The sequence below is a fragment of the Caloenas nicobarica genome, chromosome 6 (genome assembly GCF_036013445.1).
Source record: "Caloenas nicobarica isolate bCalNic1 chromosome 6, bCalNic1.hap1, whole genome shotgun sequence".
Lineage (NCBI taxonomy): Eukaryota > Metazoa > Chordata > Aves > Columbiformes > Columbidae > Caloenas > Caloenas nicobarica.
This window is the reverse complement of record NC_088250.1, coordinates 21,148,026-21,167,681: the sequence shown is the minus strand read 5'-3', so window position 1 is coordinate 21,167,681 and position 19,656 is coordinate 21,148,026. Positions and strand designations below refer to the sequence as shown.

General features: G+C 35.7%; 1 protein-coding gene across 1 annotated transcript in view; it reads left to right on the top strand.

The window, feature by feature from the left end:
• The window catches only part of UBR3 (ubiquitin protein ligase E3 component n-recognin 3), a 116,842-nt gene that overhangs the window by 44,434 nt on the left and 52,752 nt on the right, over positions 1 to 19,656 (top strand). Inside the window, exons 19-24 of the mRNA XM_065637380.1 lie at positions 1,329 to 1,425; positions 2,382 to 2,523; positions 5,897 to 6,001; positions 6,898 to 7,071; positions 8,874 to 9,334; positions 12,708 to 12,796. Of these exons, the coding sequence (XP_065493452.1) occupies positions 1,329 to 1,425; positions 2,382 to 2,523; positions 5,897 to 6,001; positions 6,898 to 7,071; positions 8,874 to 9,334; positions 12,708 to 12,796 (1,068 nt within the window). The remainder of the gene's footprint in view (positions 1 to 1,328; positions 1,426 to 2,381; positions 2,524 to 5,896; positions 6,002 to 6,897; positions 7,072 to 8,873; positions 9,335 to 12,707; positions 12,797 to 19,656) is intronic.

Sequence of the window (19,656 nt, the reverse complement as noted above, 5' to 3'; positions counted from 1 at the left end):
CTGTCCAGAAAACATGGATTTTTCACGAGCTAAATTTGATCCTCTTTCAAACATAATAGAAACTATGTCAAGCGTTCTCTCAGCAGCGTAGGAGGGTATCTGTAGAACTGTTGACATTAGCAGGGGTTAATAGGTGTATAGACCACTTGTGTTCCCGCCTGGGGGAAGGTAATCTCAAAAGCCTGATAAAGCTGCCTACTTTTGCCTGTGAAAACTTCTGAAGCATGTTGTAAGCACTTGTGTTGTGTTACGCCTGCTGGTGGAGCTAAACTTCTGTATCCGCTGGTTTTCTTCTTCCTTTGATGGGATCAGTGAATCTGGCCTTCATGTTGCTGTGTTGCAGGAGCTAAACACTTCCAAACAATTAATAGAATGAACAGCTTCCTTTGGCTTTAGATTGGAAACCTAGGGCGTTTTTTTAATGACTTGTAAATAGGAAAAAAAAGTAGCAGTTAAGTGGGATATTTTACAGTTTGGGCTTTTCTGTTTGTGATTGCTCTGGAAAGCCACTCTGGATGTGACTTCAGAGCTACTAAATTAAACAAGGATAACTTAAGATTTTAATGCCAAAATAATGCATACATAGATATTCGTTATTAAACAAAGGCATGTTTGTAAAGGATTTATCACAAACATTACTTGGTAAGAAACTTGACCATTTGTGACTGAACAAAAAATGGTGTTGTAGTCATTTGGCTCGTTGCACTTAATAGTTAAATGTAGTCTACCTGCTAACTGCTCTGCAGACTTCACTTCCTGTTTTCCGGAGGCTTGCACTGAGTGAAAAACAGCTAAAACCTTTTCTTTCCGTGTACTCGTAAATTAAAAAGAGCAAACCAAGATGTGTACAGAGAAGGTGATTTTTAGGACTGCCTTCATATACTTACAATTGGATAAATACCTTAATTTACATTTTAATTTTTTTTTTAAACTCCGCATGTGTTACAAGTGTTATTTTATCAGAAATATGTGATTTTTCTTTTTATCTTTTATCCCACATTGTGAACTATTATGTAATAGAAAAGAAAGCTAGAAGATGCTTAAATAAAGCTTGTTAATAGAGAAGATCTATTGCCTTAATTGCTTGTTAATTTTTTGGTTTGGAGCTAAGAAAAATATTTTTGGTGAAATTTTTATATCTTGATAAGTAATAGTAATTATTATTGTAGTAAGTATTATTAGTAAGAATTAGCAAAAATTACTGTACTTTTCTGAAAAAAAAATTCTCTAATAGAAAATTATGTAATTAAGGGTAGTTAAGGATAATCCAGAACAAATTGTAAGGTCTACAAAGAGAATTTTAACATGTGACTTCTTTAAAACAACAGCTGAAGTTTGGGACAAGGAATTCGACCCTGTCATGGTAATACTTCGAACGGTTTACCGTAGAGATGTGCAGTCTGCAATGGATAGATATACAGCATTGTAAGTTGGATCATTTTTGGAAATGTAATATAGTATTGTTGCTCATTGCACAATAGATTTTTTGTTTTCACTGTCTGGTAATGCTAATAGTGTTATTTGTGTTTTCAGGCCCCGTATTTGTCCTTGAGTAAATAGTTTACAAGTTTACAGGCAGAATTGGGGTTTTGGTTACCTTAGTCTGTTACTATTCTATAAATGTTTAAAAATACATCTGGAGTGCCACAGACAAAGTAGTGGATGTCATCACAACTAAAATACTTCACCAAAAGTTAATGTTTAAAAATCAGTTACAAATTACTCGAAGAAAGCAGTCTTATCTGGTTTTATTTTACATTTAGGTACATGAAGCACAGTATTACAGTGTTCTGTGTTTTGAGATTATTTTGAAGACAATGTGGGTTTTTTTCTATGTATTCACCCATGACAGAAAACATGGATGAATTAAATTTCTGATTTAAATACAGGAGAAACACTTTGGCACCCTCTTAAGTTCTAAGAAACAAGATGATTTGGTCTTAATACTGTCCCTTAACATTCCATCCATGTCTAGTGTTTCCTGGTGTTGCCTGTAATCCGTTCCTACAGATATGACATTTCTGTGTTGGATATCTGATTAATGTGTATTTGGGTGAAGTGAAAAGTTTTTCATCTCTATGTGCCTCTTAAAATGAAATTGAATTCTTAAATTCATAGCTTAAGTTCATAACGGTAATTAAAAATTCATTTCACTTTACAAGTAAAGGTCATTTAAATCAGCGGTAATCCACAGAAAAATAAGACTGGATTCAGCTTGTGTATGCGTTTTTGGAATGCTGCTTAAATATATTAAATGGCTTAGAAATGCTCATCAACTTTGAAGTTGGTCTAAATAAAAAGAATGCGGGATAGGTATCTATAACAGTGGCAGGTGTTTATGTTACTGCAGTGTTTAACATAAGTCTCATTTGTTTCAACAGTTTAAAGCAAAGTGGTAAATTCCCCGGGAACCCGTGGCCTCCTTACAAGAAGAGAACACCACTACATCCAAGTTACAAAGGTCTCATAAAGCTTTTGCACTGTAAAACCCTGCACATTGTGCTGTTCACGCTTCTTTACAAGGTACAGTCATAATTCTCATTAAGCCCAGTATTTTACTACTTCTTTTTTAGAACAGGAATTCTTAGAAGCATGATTTTTGAATAGGTTATTTACAGTAGTTGGGTTCTAATTTGTATAATTTTTTTGTTTGATTTCTTTTCTAAGTCTAGTATGAGGTTTTTCTACCACTTTTGTCTTTTTAGAAGAGTACATTCATCAGAAAATGAGACTTTGAATCTGTCTTTATTCTTGGAAAGTGCTTTCAAACCAGCATGCTGCGGAGGCAGATGGGGGACTATAAAAGATGGTTTGATTGAGTAGTGCTTTTCCTGGGCATGCTTTCCTTTTCTACTTTTTAAAGTGCTCCCAGCTCCCCTAAAGTTTCATTTCATTGTTAAACACCTGTTGTTAAGTATAGTAATAATTGTGATATTTACAAAGAGCCAGGCTTATTCCCATGGAGGTGTTTCAGCTGATTTCTTTCTCTAATGAAGTATCTCATAAGTTGTCAGTGTATCATTAAGACGAGTGAAGATTTTATCTGAATTCAGTCAACAGATGTCATCTTTATGACAGAAAAGGACTCTTTCTTAAAAGCTACGTATTGCTTACAAATTTATGACTTCAGTAAACTATAGGTTTTGCTATGTAATCAGTGCAATTGCAAAAATCTACTTAAGCAATATAAAATACAAACATTTTTCTGTTTTACTACTAGTTCTTCCTTACCCATAATAGAATGAGACATGTTATGGTGAAGACTGAATTTAATGTGCAGAAACTATTGAACGAAGCTTTTGGAAGCTCAGTAGTACAACACCTAATGGTTGGTCAAGGTTTTCTGTTGTCAGACATCTAGTTCCTTATCTTGCCAAAATGTAACCAATGACTGACATTTGTCATGCTGAATGCCTGTTCTAGCATGAGTTTCCAGGACTGAAGGACAAAATACATCCCTCTTTCCCATGTTTTAAAGGTTCTTTTATCAAGATTCCGGACCCGAATTTAGCCAAACTGTAGACATTGCGTAGTCACGTTATGTGCGTGTTCAGTGGCTGTTTATTTTATTCTGTTAACTGTTGAAGTCCAAAGCAAGTCAGCTCCACACCAGAGCTGATAGAACTTTGCCCGGAGCGGCAGTACCTTGTTTCCCAGGGATTTCCATGATCTTGGCCAGAGAAGCTGCTGTGTGCAGTATGTTTAACCCTGCTCACCCCCGGCCTGCTGCAGGGGCTGGCATGCCTGAGCGCTGCAGGGTGAGGAACAAGGCTGAGATGCGGCAGTATGATATGTAGCAGAGTCTGGGGAAGGAGCATATCCAGAGAAAGTTCTGGACAGGAGACTTACAGGAAGGCTGCTGAAGGAAAGGGGACCTTGACATTATGTAGAAGATTAAATAATATGTCAACATGGAGGAAAAATGGAAAATGTAGGGAAGGAATGCATTCTCTTTTACTGTCTTGCTTGTTGTTTGGTTTTCGTGGTGGTGGTGGTGGGTTTTTTTTGTGGTGGGTTTTTTTTTTTTTGGCCGTTCTTTCTCTTATTCCATTAAGAAGCTTCAAGGACTTAAATCTTGAGAATCTTAAAATTTCTGGGTTGCTGTTTTAGCTGGAATGCTGAATACATTTCTACCAGATTTATGGATGGTATAAATCATTTAGTGATTTCCATGGGTTGATTTAAATTATATTTTGTCTACTTGTGAAATTTTGCCAATTTACGACAGCTTTTATACCTCTTGACTTGTGGGACTGCCTACGGAAGAACAATAAACTACATTTGACAATTTGACTTTTCTGAATTGTTAGTCAACATGACATTTGATTCTAACTGGTGTATCTGCACATGGTTTTCATATTAATGTAATACTGAGTGCCCCTTTTAATTAAATAATCTCCATAATCTCAGATTTGATATGTTCAAATGGGCTGCTCAAACATAATTTATAAAAGCTATTATAAAACAATATTTGTTTTAACAACTTTTATCCCTCTGTTTCTAATGGGTGTTACCTACATAGGAAATTTGGCCTGTTTGAAACCAAATTGTATTTAAAAGTTTACTAGGCTACACTCTTAAAATATTCATTTCTAAAGTAACCTGTTTACATTGAAATTTTAAACATATTTTCTCATCCATTTTTTTGGTAAGTTGTAATTTCTTGCTATTTTCTCCCCTTTAATTCAGAATATTCTCAAGAGGAAAGTCATCCTGTTTTTTCATTTCAGCAGCACTGATTCTTCCTCTCAAAGCATTGAAAGCTGTCTTGGAAGAAAGATAGGGGCATTTATTAATTTAAAGATAAGGTTATTTGTTATTTGTAATTAAAAAGCTGGTTGTGAACTGAATTCACGTTAACCCTTCTGGTGTTATCCAGGCATCACTTGTAGGACTAGCACCTCCTGAGGCCTTACGGTGCCTGGTCCTGTGAGAAGGGAGGGTGCTGGTGCCGGCTGGGTGCAGCTCTGCTTGGAGCTGACAGGAGTGCCATCTGTGCAGCTTTACCTGGCACTTCGCTCTTGAAGTAAATCACAGCTTGAACAAGGAGCAATTGTAAGGGACAGGTTCGTTTGCCTGGAAAGAGATGTAAAATGAAATTTTACTTTTGTGGTGATGCTCAAAAGTTAGTTTTTTCTAAACCTCAAAAATAATTTTTAATCCTCTTTAAAAAAAGATAGATAAAAACTGAAGAGTCCAAAGTGTATTACCCAGAACGCTCTTTCTGTATGTTTAGATATACTGAAGTCTTAATAGGCTGAGTGGAATAATGATTTCCTGTCTTCTAAATACAACACTCCTGTTGATCCATCACATCCAAAATCATGTCTTATTTTGTACTAGTGTACCATTACTGTTATTGGAGAGCTATATTAATGTTATTACTCTTACTATTCTTGACCTACTTGAAACATTTTTTTAATCCTATAGCATAATCACTAATCAGGTATTGGAGTATTCAGTCATTAACATGAGTGAAATTTAAAATACCTTGCTGATGTTTAAGAGTAGATATTCCAGGAACTTGAGCAGACCATTCACTGCTCTTGAAAATATTTTTTTCTTAACTGTATTTTTATGCTTATGACAGGAGTTTGAAAGTGTTACTATGCAACAATCAAAATTAATTAAAATGCTAAAATTGATGCTCAGTGTCTAAAAAATTCACTAGGGTAGCAAGTGCTGTTCTGGTGTTCTGCCTGATGAGGCTTTTCTTTTTAACTGATACTCGTATCTCATGATACAGGTCTTGTGAGCACACTTTTTGGCAGTTGTGGGGGGTTTTTTGTTTTGGTGTTTTTTGTTTGTGGTGGCTTTTTTTTTTTTTTGTAATAGGAATGGTGAGAGTATCAAAGATAAAATCTTTTAAGATGCGAATGTCTGTTTTTCTGCCTAGATTTTAATGGATCATCAGAATTTATCAGAACACGTGCTTTGCATGGTTTTGTATTTAATTGAGCTGGGGTTGGAAAATTCTCCAGAACAAGAGTCAGATGAAGAGGTAAGAACAAATACCATCTTTTTAATTAAAATGTAAAGTATTTTCTAATTATTCAGTGTTCTTTAAAAATAGATGTTCATTGAAATTATAGCTTTAGTGTAGGAATTAGAATAAAACGTGTTTATTCACTTATGCAGGGATCAATTAAGAAAAACAAAGAAAATAACATACTGTTGTGAGGAGGAGTATGCTATCTTGTTATTTTTTTCAACAGTTTCTGTATGTATAACCTGACAACACAGATTGGTTAGATCTTTACTACTCTGTAAATTAGTACTTGAAATTGAGTGCAAAAAAAATTACCATTATTTAATCTAAAACTTGCTTAGATTTCTAGATTTTCAGCTGAAACTTTTATCACTGAGCGTTTTATTGCTAAAGGTCTGTATCTTCTAAGAGATGTGAATTAGCCAAAGTTTTAGCTGTGCTTTTGATGAGAATTCAAACATAGAGAGACATTATTTTCATGATTTCAGGTTCCCTTATGGTATTCGACTTTCATAATTTTCATACTGTTTAACATTGCTTACATGACTAAGGATCTGCCACACTTTTTTCAGAGATTGACTTCTGTATAGTTAGGATTTTTCGTATTAATCCTAGATTGTACAGCTTTGGATTACTGAGCAGTTCCTTTTACTTCTGCTGGATAGCACTGATTGCATGTACTTGATCATATCCAAATCAAATGTGTAAATTTATGTATTTATCAGACGTGTAGTCCTCATGGTAGGCATCAGTCATATCATAATATCAGCTTTAGTGACATACATACTGTTCAAGATACTGTTCCTGTCTCATGGAGAGATGATGGTCTCTGTAATATAGTTATAAAAGCAACATTAATTATTGTAACACATAAGAGAAAGTATACTTTTAAAAAATTGTTATTTTAGGAATCTGCAGGTGGACAAGAGCGTTGCCATGACAGTTGGTTTCCTGGTAGTAACTTGGTTTCTAACATGCGTCACTTCATTAACTATGTCCGAGTGAGAGTACCAGAAACTGCTCCAGAGGTGAAGAGGGAACCACCTGCAAGTACGAGTTCTGATGGTTTAGCTGCATCACAAGTATGTACATACAAATGCCACTCCTTTTTATAGATTAGTTTAAGTTATTGCCCACTTGGCTTTTTTGTTGTTAGGATTATTTTTTTACTGTTTTTATGAATTTCTTAGGATTTTTTTTCTCCAGTAATCTTTCCTAAGTGTACTGATAACAAAAATAGAAGTTATTTCAAATGATACCTCCTTACAAATGATGTATTTAATGACTTTTTTTATCCTCAATCTACCAGAGTTCAAGGCGGAAGAGCCTCCAGAGAGAGGTAGATTTGTGTGCAGTTTGTCCTCCTAAGCGATTAACTAGCAACATGGCTTTAACTATGCTCACCTTAACACTCAGTGAAATCTTCTAATTTTCTTGAATTTTGTTTGAATTCATATTGCAAGGTCTCATGCTTTTTTTTTTTTCATATTCTTCTTTGTAATCTTAGGTAGTAGGCTTTTAAGCAAAGACATGCCCTTATGTTTTTAATACGTATTTTGAAATAAAAGCTTTCTATCAAATATAAAGTGTCATTGATAGCTTACTGCTTGAAGCTTTGTGTTTAGGCCTGTTTTGTCTTGCCAAGATATTACTAACATTTAATAATGTAGAGTAGTCCTAGCTTACTTGAATTTAGGTGAGTTTAACCTTACATTGAAAATGCATTTGAAATTATTAATGGCAAGTTTTTGGGGGGTGGGTTGGTGGGGTTTTTTGTTGTTCTTTTTTGGGCGCTGGGTTTTTTTTTTCTTCTTTGGTTTTTTGGGTGTGGGTGGGGTTTTTTTGTGAAAAGAAAATCAATATGCAAATGGTGGGATCCTGAAAGATTTATAGCTGGTAGATAGGATAATCTCTGTGTCAGGATTGCTTTTGTATACAGCATTTGGGATTATTATATGCCAGATGTAGTGAAATACAATGGATATTCCTATTGCATGTTAATGTTAGCAAAATAGATCAAAATTTAAAGTAGATAGGTGAGATTAAATAGATTAAAACATAAAGAAGGTGGGGAAGATGATTGTCAGAATACCTTTTTTATATCTGATCTCTGAAGTATTCGATGTCTTTTGGCTGTCCAGCCTTCTGAGAAGGGGAGGGTAAGATGTTCAAGCATTCTGAATTTCACGTTCAAAATATTCAGTAAACATCTGTCTGCTATGTATTCGGTATATGTGAGTTGCTTCCACATATACTTATTTGGGACTGAAAGCAAGGGTAGCATAGACTAGATACATTTGAACAGGCTCTGTCATTAATATGCACTCACATGCTCATGTGCTCTGAATAGCAAACTCTGCTTGCAAATATGGGTATGTGGCTTCTGGATCTCAGCTAATAAATCCACACAAAGTGGGCAATGCCCATAGGGATGTGTAGGCTCACCTGTGTTCTGCTGTGTGGGATTAAGAGTGACATTGTGTGTAAGCACTCAGTAGACTTTAATAAAGGCATTTAAATGACATTAAAATATCAAAATTATGAATATTCAAGAAAAATTAAGGAAATATTACTTGGAGAACAGAATCCAAGTTTGACTGGGGCAAAACTGGTTATTAGTCGTTTCAGTATGGATTATATTTTCATTTTATCCTTGGCTGTTGTGTGGCTCTGTATGACAGACATGTATAGAAGCATAACGTGCAGGCTTAGTATTTTGCTATACCAAATTTCAATAGATTTTGGAAGTGGAAAGGAAGCTTTAAATGTTCTGTGCTCTTCTCCTTATTTAAAGTATTTTCTGTAGCTATATAAATGTATGTTGTTTATGCTTGTATTCTCAGAAATTAAATATTATGTATGTTTGTTTGTTTATTTTCCCAAGAATTCAGGGACAGCTCAAGTGTTCAGTTTGGTCGCAGAACGTAGAAAGAAATTTCAGGAGATCATCAATCGGAACACCAGTGAGGCAAATCAAGTGGTTCGGCCCAAAACATCAATGAAATGGTCAGCACCTGGTGCAACTCCACAGCTAACCACAGCCATTCTAGAAGTCAAGGAAAGCATACTGTCCTTGCTGATTAAATTGCATCACAAACTCTCAGGAAAACAAAACTCCTACTATCCTCCATGGTTGGATGACGTGGATGTTTTAATCCATCCAGAAAGTTCAAGATACTCTCACGGTGATGGAATGACGGCAGTAGAAAGAATTTTATTGAAAGCTGCTGTACAGAGCAGATTGAATAAACGTATAATTGAAGAGATATGCAGAAAGGTGACACCTCCTGTACCACCAAAAAAGATTAGTTCTGCAGAGAAGAAAACTTTGGATAAAGAAGAAAGGTAACAATAATAAAGGAGCGGTAGAAGGGCAGTGTGTGTTGTGCATCTATTGATTGACCTGTCTTTAGGTCTTTGCATGAATTGCTTGTTAAAAGAATAAGTCTTAATTCTGCAGTTTTCTTCTTTATCCGTGTTGCATGTACATGATTTACATGGGTATTGAGGGAGAACATACACCTTGCTAACTTAGGTCTTTAAAATAAAAAACTTTCGTAATAACTTTGTGATATACATGCTCACCCTTCATGTTGCTGGGTACACCACTCATATATACAAAGGTGCAGAATTAAGACTGTATAATTTTTGAGGCTCAACCGTGCAACCTCAAGATGAGTTAAAAGATTCTTTTTATTTGTATTGCCTGGGATTGTTAGGGAAGAACTGGTTTGTCAGGACAGAATACTCAGACAAGAGAAGCCAATGAAAGAACCTATTTGTAGTGAAAATCTTGATGAGAGAAAATGGAGTCTTGAGACCCGATAGGAGAAGGAGGATGCAGAACAAGAATGCAAGTGCCTGGAGGGTGCGTTCAAGATAAAGATTGGCATTTGGGGGATTGAATGGCACCACTTGGAAAGAAAAGTTGGCTGCATGGGGCCATGGCAGAGATTGGCAGCTGGTTAGTGCAAAAGACTGAAACATGGCATGTGAAGGGAGGGTTAGAAGGTTGGGGCTTAGAGAGTGGGGTGGTTGGGACAGAGAACTTACCACTTTCACTGCAGCAGAGACAGGACACAGGCTGGTGTGGACAAGAATACTCAAGTGCTTGTCTCTGCAGTATTTTGCTTTATTAATGGTTTATGTAACCAGACATGGTTGTGGTTGGTTCTATATGATGATGGTTCTAGAAATTTGGATAGAAACATGCAGACATCTGACTCAGTTGGTGTCTGGATTTACCTTTAATTATGCTGATATTTTTATTTGTTTGAAAATATTTTTTTTCGCTAACTTCTCTCCAATATATCCAAGATCTACACTTGAAAAATTAAACATTAAAAAAAAATTTTTTTATAAGTTACATACTTTACAAAATAATTTTTTTTTCTTGCAGGTGTTCTGTTAATTGTTTAACTTCAACATCCCTTGAAATAGTTCAGTAAATGAGATAAATAGTCAAGATTTAGCATGTAAAATTTATAAAATTGTCTTTCAGAAAAAGCCAGACTGAATGGCTGCTTTAGATAAAACACAGCTACATGTTGGACACCTGCTCATTGTTGTGGTGCTCAGTAGTGCTAGATTAATGTACAGGAGAAGCAAGGGAATCAATGAATCAAGTAACTTTTCACATAGAAAAGGGTAAGGTCATTCCTTTTCCCCTATAAAGGATATTATATTTTCAAGGATCTATTGTGGGCACTTTAAGTTTTCAGTTAAGTTCTGAGGCTAACATAATAATGAAAATAAATGTTTCTAGTTCTTTGTTCTGAGTGACTGTTTTCTTCTCCCCAAATGTGTAATGGCATTGGGGACCCATGACAGTGCGATAACTGAAATTATAAATCTCATAGACTGACAGCGTTGTTATAGTCAGGCCGCAATTTTTACTGCTTTGTTTTGTTTTGTTTTTCTTCTACACCCAAGTCCAGTTTTGTATTGGTGAAGATCAAGCAGACTGTGAGTGTTTGGTGATCACCCTTTTTGGTTACTTCAACATATAATAACAAACTTGTCATCGCTCAGGCAGTGGGCTGTCACCATAGAAACTGAAATGCAGAACTGGAAGAGAGCTTGAACTGCTTGCAGTATTTTTTCGATTGCAGTGTCAAACTCTCATGGGCCATCATGGAAAATTACTGAGCTGTACTGAATCTGTCAGAGTTTGTTTATGTCTTCTTATTAAAGGCCTCTATTTACAGTCACTCTGCTTTTAGTCAGGGCATATATTGAGAAATTCCCAGGGGGAAGTGAATAAAAACAGGTTTAATGAATGCCCTGGTATGATCCTCCGGATAATGAATCTTAGGATTGTTGTAAATAGAAGTTATTTTGAGAAATGGTGGCTGAACAATGTGACAGATAAATGGGCAGAGATATTTGGGTTTTTAAGGTGCCTTTAAGAAAACAAGTTAGCAGCTTTGAGTTATGAACAGGCCACTTTGGGATAAGAGGTTGCAGTAAATTGGCTGCTTGGGGCCTGTGCGTGCCTGGTCCTGGGCCAGGACAGTGATAAGCAGACAGTGCTGGAGACTAAAGAGGACTCGCCCATCAGCACATCAGGTGCCAACTGAGGTTTTGAAATCCCTTGTGAGTTATCTGAATCACCTCTGGGCAGGGAAAAAAAAAAATCACTGTAAATGCTGATGCCCAGAGTTTGTAGCTGTGATGGAGCATCCTGAGCTGCCCTGGAGAGGTGCTGCCTGAAGCCCCAGCCATGGGGCACATGGGTTTTACACCTGCCAGGTGGTGGGCAGCTGCGGTGTGAGTTCTGTTGGGTTTTTCAACCTGCACTCTCCCATTTCCTGTATTTGTAAACTCTTGTCAACATAAAGATCCTTCCTTTATACTTCAGAAAAATCAATGTCTGTTTTCTATATCTTTTTACATCCATCAATATTCTGCTACCTGCTGCAGTATGTATATATAGGGAGTTACAGAATAGCTGGTCATATAGCCTTGTACAGATCACTAATGCAGTTTAAACAGAAAGATAGAGAAGAAAGAGTTTCTAATGCCTTCCATTTGTAAATCCAGAGCTGTGTTAAGTGATGAGGAAAAAGTTAGTGAAGTCAGCTTGGCTCCAGGGAGATACGATCCTTCAGTCTGTAAGCAATCACAGACTTCTTTAAGTCCAGATGTAAAAGCTGTTGGTGACCAGTATCTTGGGTGGAGGTGGGGGAGAAGGAACCAGTATGAGGAGCCTTAGCTGGAAAATAAATTAGTCGTAATTGTTTCCCTTCGCATGAAGCTTGATATCAAAAGTGAGGCAGATGATGATGATTATGATTAACTTTTGAACGTTGGTTGCTCACAAAAGTACTTGTTTTTGTACAACGGTTGACATTTCACTCTGTTATTTTTCCCTTATGTAACAGAAAAATAATTTTCAAGAATAAGGCTTTGGGTTCTTTTCCTTATGATGCCATGTCCTAATCTGTTAAAAGATCCTTTGGTTTTCTGAAAGGTTTTTAAGGACAGGATTTCATTCCTTTTTTTCCAGACTGGGGAAAAAAGGAAGTCTTAAACTCTGCTTTTAAAGCAAGAGATTCCTGGTTTAGGCTTGAAAAATAATCCTTTATTTAGAGAAAACTTGGATTTTGAGTGATATTGTTGAAGGTGGCAACTGTAATCAGCCTGACACTATGAACTTTTTTTTTCCTCCATTATATATGCTGGGTTTTTTTCTGTTCTTCCCTCTTCTTTCACTCAGACGACAGAAAGCCAGAGAAAGACAACAGAAATTGTTGGCTGAATTTGCCTCAAGGCAGAAAAGCTTCATGGAAACTGCCATGGACGTTGGTAAGTTTGTGTGTGGTTGACTGCTTGCCTTTTTAATTTTTATTTATTTCCATGTTAGTAAGATTTTAATCAAACAGTTAAACAAAACCTCCCCTCAGATCACTCTGCTGTATCCACTTGTTCACTAAATACTTCTTAAGAGGCTTAAAGCTGTGTTTTCTAGGACAGATAATACTGAATACGTAATTGCTAAGGAATAGATTAAATGATCTTGAAAGTATTTAAAAGAGAACACATTATCTGTGGGACATTGTTTTATTCTTATTTTTTCTTAATACACAGTGGATGAAATGATTAAATGTGTGTGATGTGTTTTAAAGTATTTACCTTTTAATATAAAATATCCTGAAGTTAGTCTGCCTTTTAAAGACTGCATTTTCTTTAATCTGTAGTAATAACATTGAAGATTATTTCTTCATAGAGCCTCAAATTTTAATATGATAAAAATTTGCATTTTAAATTTATGTATAGAATTAAGGAAAGCATAAGTTTTACATAATCTCAGTTGCTGTAACGTTGTATTATGTTGAAAGTACAGGCTTTACAGCAAAATGTTGTTTTTCCTAAGGGTAAATTCTCTCAGGTTCTGCTGCGTAGAAGAACAATCTTGATTAATTTTCTTGTGTTTAACTGAGGAATGGAAAATATTTTCATCATCTAGATTACTTCATTGAAAATAAGTACTTTTGAAAGTAATAATATTTTTTCTTTTTTTCCCTTCTCTTTCAATGAAGTAACATCTGCTATGTAGTTTCGTTTTGACTTTATGGACTGATTAGAAATATTTTGACAACTGTTTTTGCTGAAAAAGTCCATTTTTAGAAATTGTTAAATTACTATCAGTTGCTGTGGAGATTTATTCCTTTATACTTATGAAGGTCTTGGATACAGCAGTCATTGAAATTTCTTTAGCAAATTAATGGTGTTATGGTGTGTTATTTAGAGTGTGTGCAATACAACATGAAGTTCATACATAAAAATGAGTTTTAGTCATGCTTATTAAATTTTTAATCTATTGAAGTAAGGAAGAAGGGAAGAAGAAACATGCAGTTCTACTTAGTAAAAATTAAGTGTTCTTACCAACATGGCTAATTGAAAGTGACTGGAAAACTTTTATTCTGCAGTCACCTATATTTTGAGGTTTTGATATTGCAACTTTCAAGTTGATGTTTTCATATATAAAATCACAGGTATCTATATATATGTGTTTACCTGTCATAGCTGTATTTGCATATATACATATGTATGCATAAGTACTCCCATGCTTGGGTTTTATAAGCTATGTTGAAGGTAACTGCTTTGCTTTGTGGATCAAACATATTAGTTAAATCAATAAATTATACCACATTTATTTGTGTGGAGGACTGGGAACATTTAGCTTTTACTTAACTACTTATGTCAAATGTTAAAAAAACCTTCTTAATTTCTGTGACAGGCAGACCTGGGCCTTGGTGCTTATGATTGTGCATGAAAGTGTTTGGGGGCATGCAGCACTTAAATTGTTTGTTTCTTAGTATTTAAACAATTAAAAGCTTCAAATATCTCAACATAAAATGTAGTGTTTGTCAATTATATCGGGTCATGCACAGCAGTAGATAGAATCAACTTAATGGACCACATTTTCATAAAGTTGTTCTGCATGAAGGCATTTCTTGGCAACAACTTAATAGAATTCCAGTCATTGTGTTAGCTGAATAATTGCTTTGCTTTTTCACTAACTTTTTTCAGTGTCTTCTAGGTTGCCATACTGTTTTCTGAGTTTGTGATGAAGATTCACTGAATTTGTACTGTAGTCCAGTATTAACTAGCTTTTATGTTCTGACTAGCATTAAAATAGCTCGCAGAAGGGAAGTACATATTCCATTAGAGTACATAGGACTTATTTTAAAACTTAGATTTTTTTTGCCAGGAATATTTTCTTCAGTTTGCTCTGATTTTTTTTTTATTTTTTTTTTTTTAACTGAAGTAATTTGTTCAGCTGTGAATGCAGTCTGTATATGTTACAGCCAATTATTGAAAAAGTTGCATGAACTATTGTTACTCAGATTTTAAAACACAAGACATGGTAATAATTCTGAATCTGGTCTTTCTGGAGTGATTAAATTTAAAACTACCCTAAGTATTTAATAGTGTGTCCCTGAATTGTGTCATAGCTGTGCAGAAATAGTACGTTTGAAAACAAAATAATCCTTTCATACTAAAATTAGTCAGTTAAAATGCATGCCCCTCTGACACATTCACACTCTGTTACCTTTTACTTTTATTATACGTTGAAATTCAGCAGTAGTTTTATTAATTTTGTTTGATTGTTATAATAGTAATAACACTGTCAGAATGCAGGGATGGTGAGGCCTCAGCTCCCTGCCTTGGTCACTGATTCGGTTCATGTCATTTGGGCAAATTATCATCATCAACTTTTATAACTTCTCTGTCTATGAAATGTGTAGAAGACTGAAAATACTCTGAAAATAAATGTGTCTAGAAGATGATAGGAATAATGGAGAGTAGCCAAAGCTTAAAGATTATTTTATTAAAACCCCCATAAACTTAAGTGTTTGTTGAAGTGCACAGAACCACCGTTAATCCCCTGAGGCATTCCTCTTCTTTGATTGTTGGGATGCTGCAATGAAACATGGCCAAAAAGGAAGTTACGCAATTACATGTTCATTTTTCAGTATTAGATGTGTCTCATTTTACTAGCAAAAATGGTTTATTTGAACTGGAATTCACGAATTCTTCTGAGATTCTTAAAGTAAAGTTTGGCGTTTTCTTGCATATAATCACTGTAGAAAAAATTCCAATTATGTAGCCCTTTCCATTTGTGCCCCCTGTTACTTTCTATTTATATTCTGTGACATCTGCAGAACTGCATTGCTATTCAAGCTTGCCTGGAAGTAATTAAGTGAAATTTAGAAACAGTTATGTTAATGAACTAGAATGGAACAGAATCCACTGTGCTCTCTGTAGCTGTTTGACTGCAGAACTAATGTAAAAAGTAGAAAAATAAACCAAGAAACATCATTCCAAGAGCAGCAGATAAGAGCTTTTGAACTGAGGAGAATGTCTAGTGAGTCAAAAATGTGTTGTCACGTACAGTGTCACCTCCAGAGGCTGCCTAGTCTCCCAGTGATTGCTGCTTTTATATCTTTGTTTTGAGGGCACTTATCTCAGTGTGAGGCTACGATTTATCTGTTGTGATGCAGAACTCCATGCAAGAGATTTTTGAAGCTTCACTGCCTTTCAGGCAGGACTTGAGAAGAACAAAAATAAATCCCTATGCTCCAGGTTAACAGTAGCCTTTAACAAATCACAGCAATATTTGTAAAGATCTGTCTAAGTTTTATACACATTAAGTATTATCATCCATTCCAGGAGGCAAGCTGCTGAACTACTTAATCAAATGTATCTTAGTAAAAATTAGTAAATTGGCTAATTTGTGCATTATAATTATTAAGATATCTTGGATTCCTTCAATAGTTTTGCTGTCTCTGAAGTGCCCTATGTTGCCCTGTGTTGTTTTTTTACTGCCTCATAAGTGTGCAATATGATCTTTGCATTTCTTTCTTATGATGAGAGTCTTGGCAGGACATAATTTTGTCCTTCAAGCGGACATTCCTTAGCTAGAGTTAAAGAGAAGTGCAGTGTTTTAGTGCAAGGTGACATACATTTGCTAATGCTCAATCTTCTGAACCCAGATAGAAAAATAAATTAGGTACTGATCTCTTGAGAATATATATGCTGGGTCGGGGCAAAGAATATTAGCATACTAATGGTTGCTTTGATGCCAGGGGGCTACTTTGACACACAATGTGTACAGCAGGAAAATGTTGACTACAGTCAACAGAGATTGTAAACTATAGTTACTGTGTTTACAAGGCCCTCTCAGTTCTGGGGTTTTGCTGGATGGGGAAAGAACAGGAGTGAATCTGTGACTCTGGAGAGTAGAAATGAAGTAGTTCAGGTGGCAATGCATTCTGCAACAAAACAGTGTGCTAGCTCTTAGCAGATTGATCAGGACTTGCTAGGAGGTAGGAAATGCTAGAATTTTGTGCCTTTGGGTCTTTCACTCCTATTGGTACAAAACTAAACAAAGAGCTAAATAATTAACTTTTGTAAAAATCAGTGGGAGTGATAGTGTTTGGCACTACCCTGGATTTCTGTTACAGTTTAAATGTTTTCATCCTCCTTCAGTGTTCTTATCTTTGTTTTTAATGAGGTTCATATTTATCCAGATTTCTGAAATAATTCACGAGGACAAAGAAAAGTCTCAGAACCTGCGGTAAGGGGTGGGCTGTGTTATGACATTAAACAAACCTCATGAGAGAATCTTGGTGAATTGATACCAATATCGTGTGTATTTCTCATTTACTCATTTTTTACACACATTGACATCATGAGAAGACTGTCTGAAATCAATTAGGTTAAGTCTTTGGAGAGTCGGAGTTTTAAATTGTAAGCAGCTTTGGTTGTATTGCAAAGAATGCTTGGCGTAAAATACCGTTGCTCTCTCATGTGACTGCTGCCTGGCCTGGTAAAGCCGTGCTTCAGCCTTGCAACTAAACCCACCTTGGTCTTCCTTTCTCTCCTGTTGTCACTACAAAGCTCCAGGCTCCTACAAAACCTGTTTGAAAGGTTGGAGGAGTAATATGCCTGGAGATCATATCTTGGCAAACGGCTGGCAAAGGATTCTTGGGCACTGCTTAAGGCACCATTGTTCAGGGGCATCACACGGAAGTGCTGTTTTCATGGAAATATTTTCCTAGTGTTGGCAAAAAACGTTGGGGGTTTGTGCAACAGTAGAAGCAAAATAAGAAGATATAGATTATTCATCACCTTTTAGTTGGAACTAATGTAGCTCTATTCACATGACAGACCTTGGTGGTGATTTGGGTTTAGTTTTTAGCCAGAATAGAAGGAGTTTTGCATTATATTACAATCAACGTTCAGCTTTTCATTAATATAAAAAGGCATTTAATAAAATAACCATTTTTATTAAGCTGTCTTTTTATAATTGAATTCTGGGAGCTAGGAGATGTTAGCTCATGCTTTAAAAATTGGTAAGAACCTGTATTTTCTAAATCAAATTAATAAAATAGCATTATAACTCCAGTCATTTTAAATAAATACTTCACAAGTTGCCATGGAAAACACAAAGCAATTATGCACTTTTGTTTATGTGACATGAAAAAAAAAAGAAGCTGTGGAGCTACAAGTTTCTGGGCATTTTAAGCTTCCCTATGAGTCCTATCACAATAAAATGCAGTTTGGTTTTATTTTTCCCAATGTGAAATTGGAAATATATAACTGAAAGTGATGTAGAATGGAGACATGCCAGTTACTTTATATGCATTAATGAAGTATTTTTGTCTCATTTTCCACAGTATTTTGAGTTGAAACATGTTTGTCCCGGTCCGTGACAGTGGAGGTGGCGAGGCAGGGTCTGTGGCTGCCACAGCAGCTACATTGAGGCAAAGCTCAGGAAGGCAAGAAAGACAAGATTGAGATCGTTACTATACCCATAGCTTGCTTGCTTTTTTCCAGACTGTCAGTGATATATATTTCACTCCAGGAATTATGCTGCCTAAATGTATCCTCTTAAACTGTAGACCAACTCTTATCTTCCAAAGAAGCTAACAACTAGTTTAAGCCAGTAATCAAGGTTTATCATAGTCCATTCAAAAAGAATTGGGGGGTTTTGTTGGGTTTTTTTATCTGCTTATTATTTGAAATTTGAAATTCTCGTCTATTGCTCTTAACCATGGATTTTGTGTAAGTTGACTTTGCTTTCTTTCACTAGCTCTAGGGGAAATTATTTTATCAAGAAGTCTTCCTTGATGCTAGAAATTTAGCTCCCCTGAAATTTTATTGTTTGCCAAAGTAGCCTGGCACAAAGTAGTTGTGAAGGAAACATTCATTTAATCTTTGAGTTCTGAAATTAAATTAGCCTGATTTTTTTTTTTTTTTTTTTTTTGGTATGCCTGTTGCACATAGGCAATAGAAGTATAGATTGCATATACTGAATTGGTTAAAAACACCTTTTAAATACTAAGACCTGTATTTTTTCCTTACTGCTTAAAATAAGCAATTTATGGTGAAGGAATGGTATATTGTAAATTGAATGTTGACTGATTTTGAGGACTTCCACTGAGTTGTTCAAAATCAGATTGACACGCTGTGTTCTCTCCCTGCACTTTTTCAAAATACTGAATGGATGCATATTTTATGTTATATAGACAATATTTTAGAAAAGTATAAGTAAGAAGGCTGGAACTCTCTAGTTATTCTGGTGCCATGTGCTTCTGATATATAGGTGTACGTGAATGTGCGTTACACAATTATGAGATTATGTTAAATATAAAAAATAGCTTTAGTATTTATTTCCTTCTGTGCTGCAGTTGCTCCTAGGTTTTCTGGATGTTTGGACTTAAAACATTTGCAGTTGATGCATTCTGCTTTTTCTTTCATTGTATATCTGACTGCCACTAGATGGTGATAGACGTGTGTACATTATTAAGCATGTCAATGAAGATCCAAGTTCATTTTCATATGACCCTCAATAACTGACTGGGAAATCAATAGTTGCTAAAACAGTGTAATTTTGATTCTGCCGTGTGAGTGAGAGCGTTGCTTGGATCTTTTCATAGCAAAAAACCACTGTCTGGCATGCAGCACACCTCTCCTTACAGCAGCAGCCTCCCATGCTGAGCTTGTAGGGAACTTCCAGAAGAGAGCAGCTCCCCTGAAACGAGTTCTGCAGGAAGACTGTTGCTGCTCTGAAGGTTTTTGGGTTCTCTATCCAGCACCTTGGAGTCCTTAATCAGTGAGATAAAAGGCATGGTGGAAAGTAGGGAGGAAGTGTT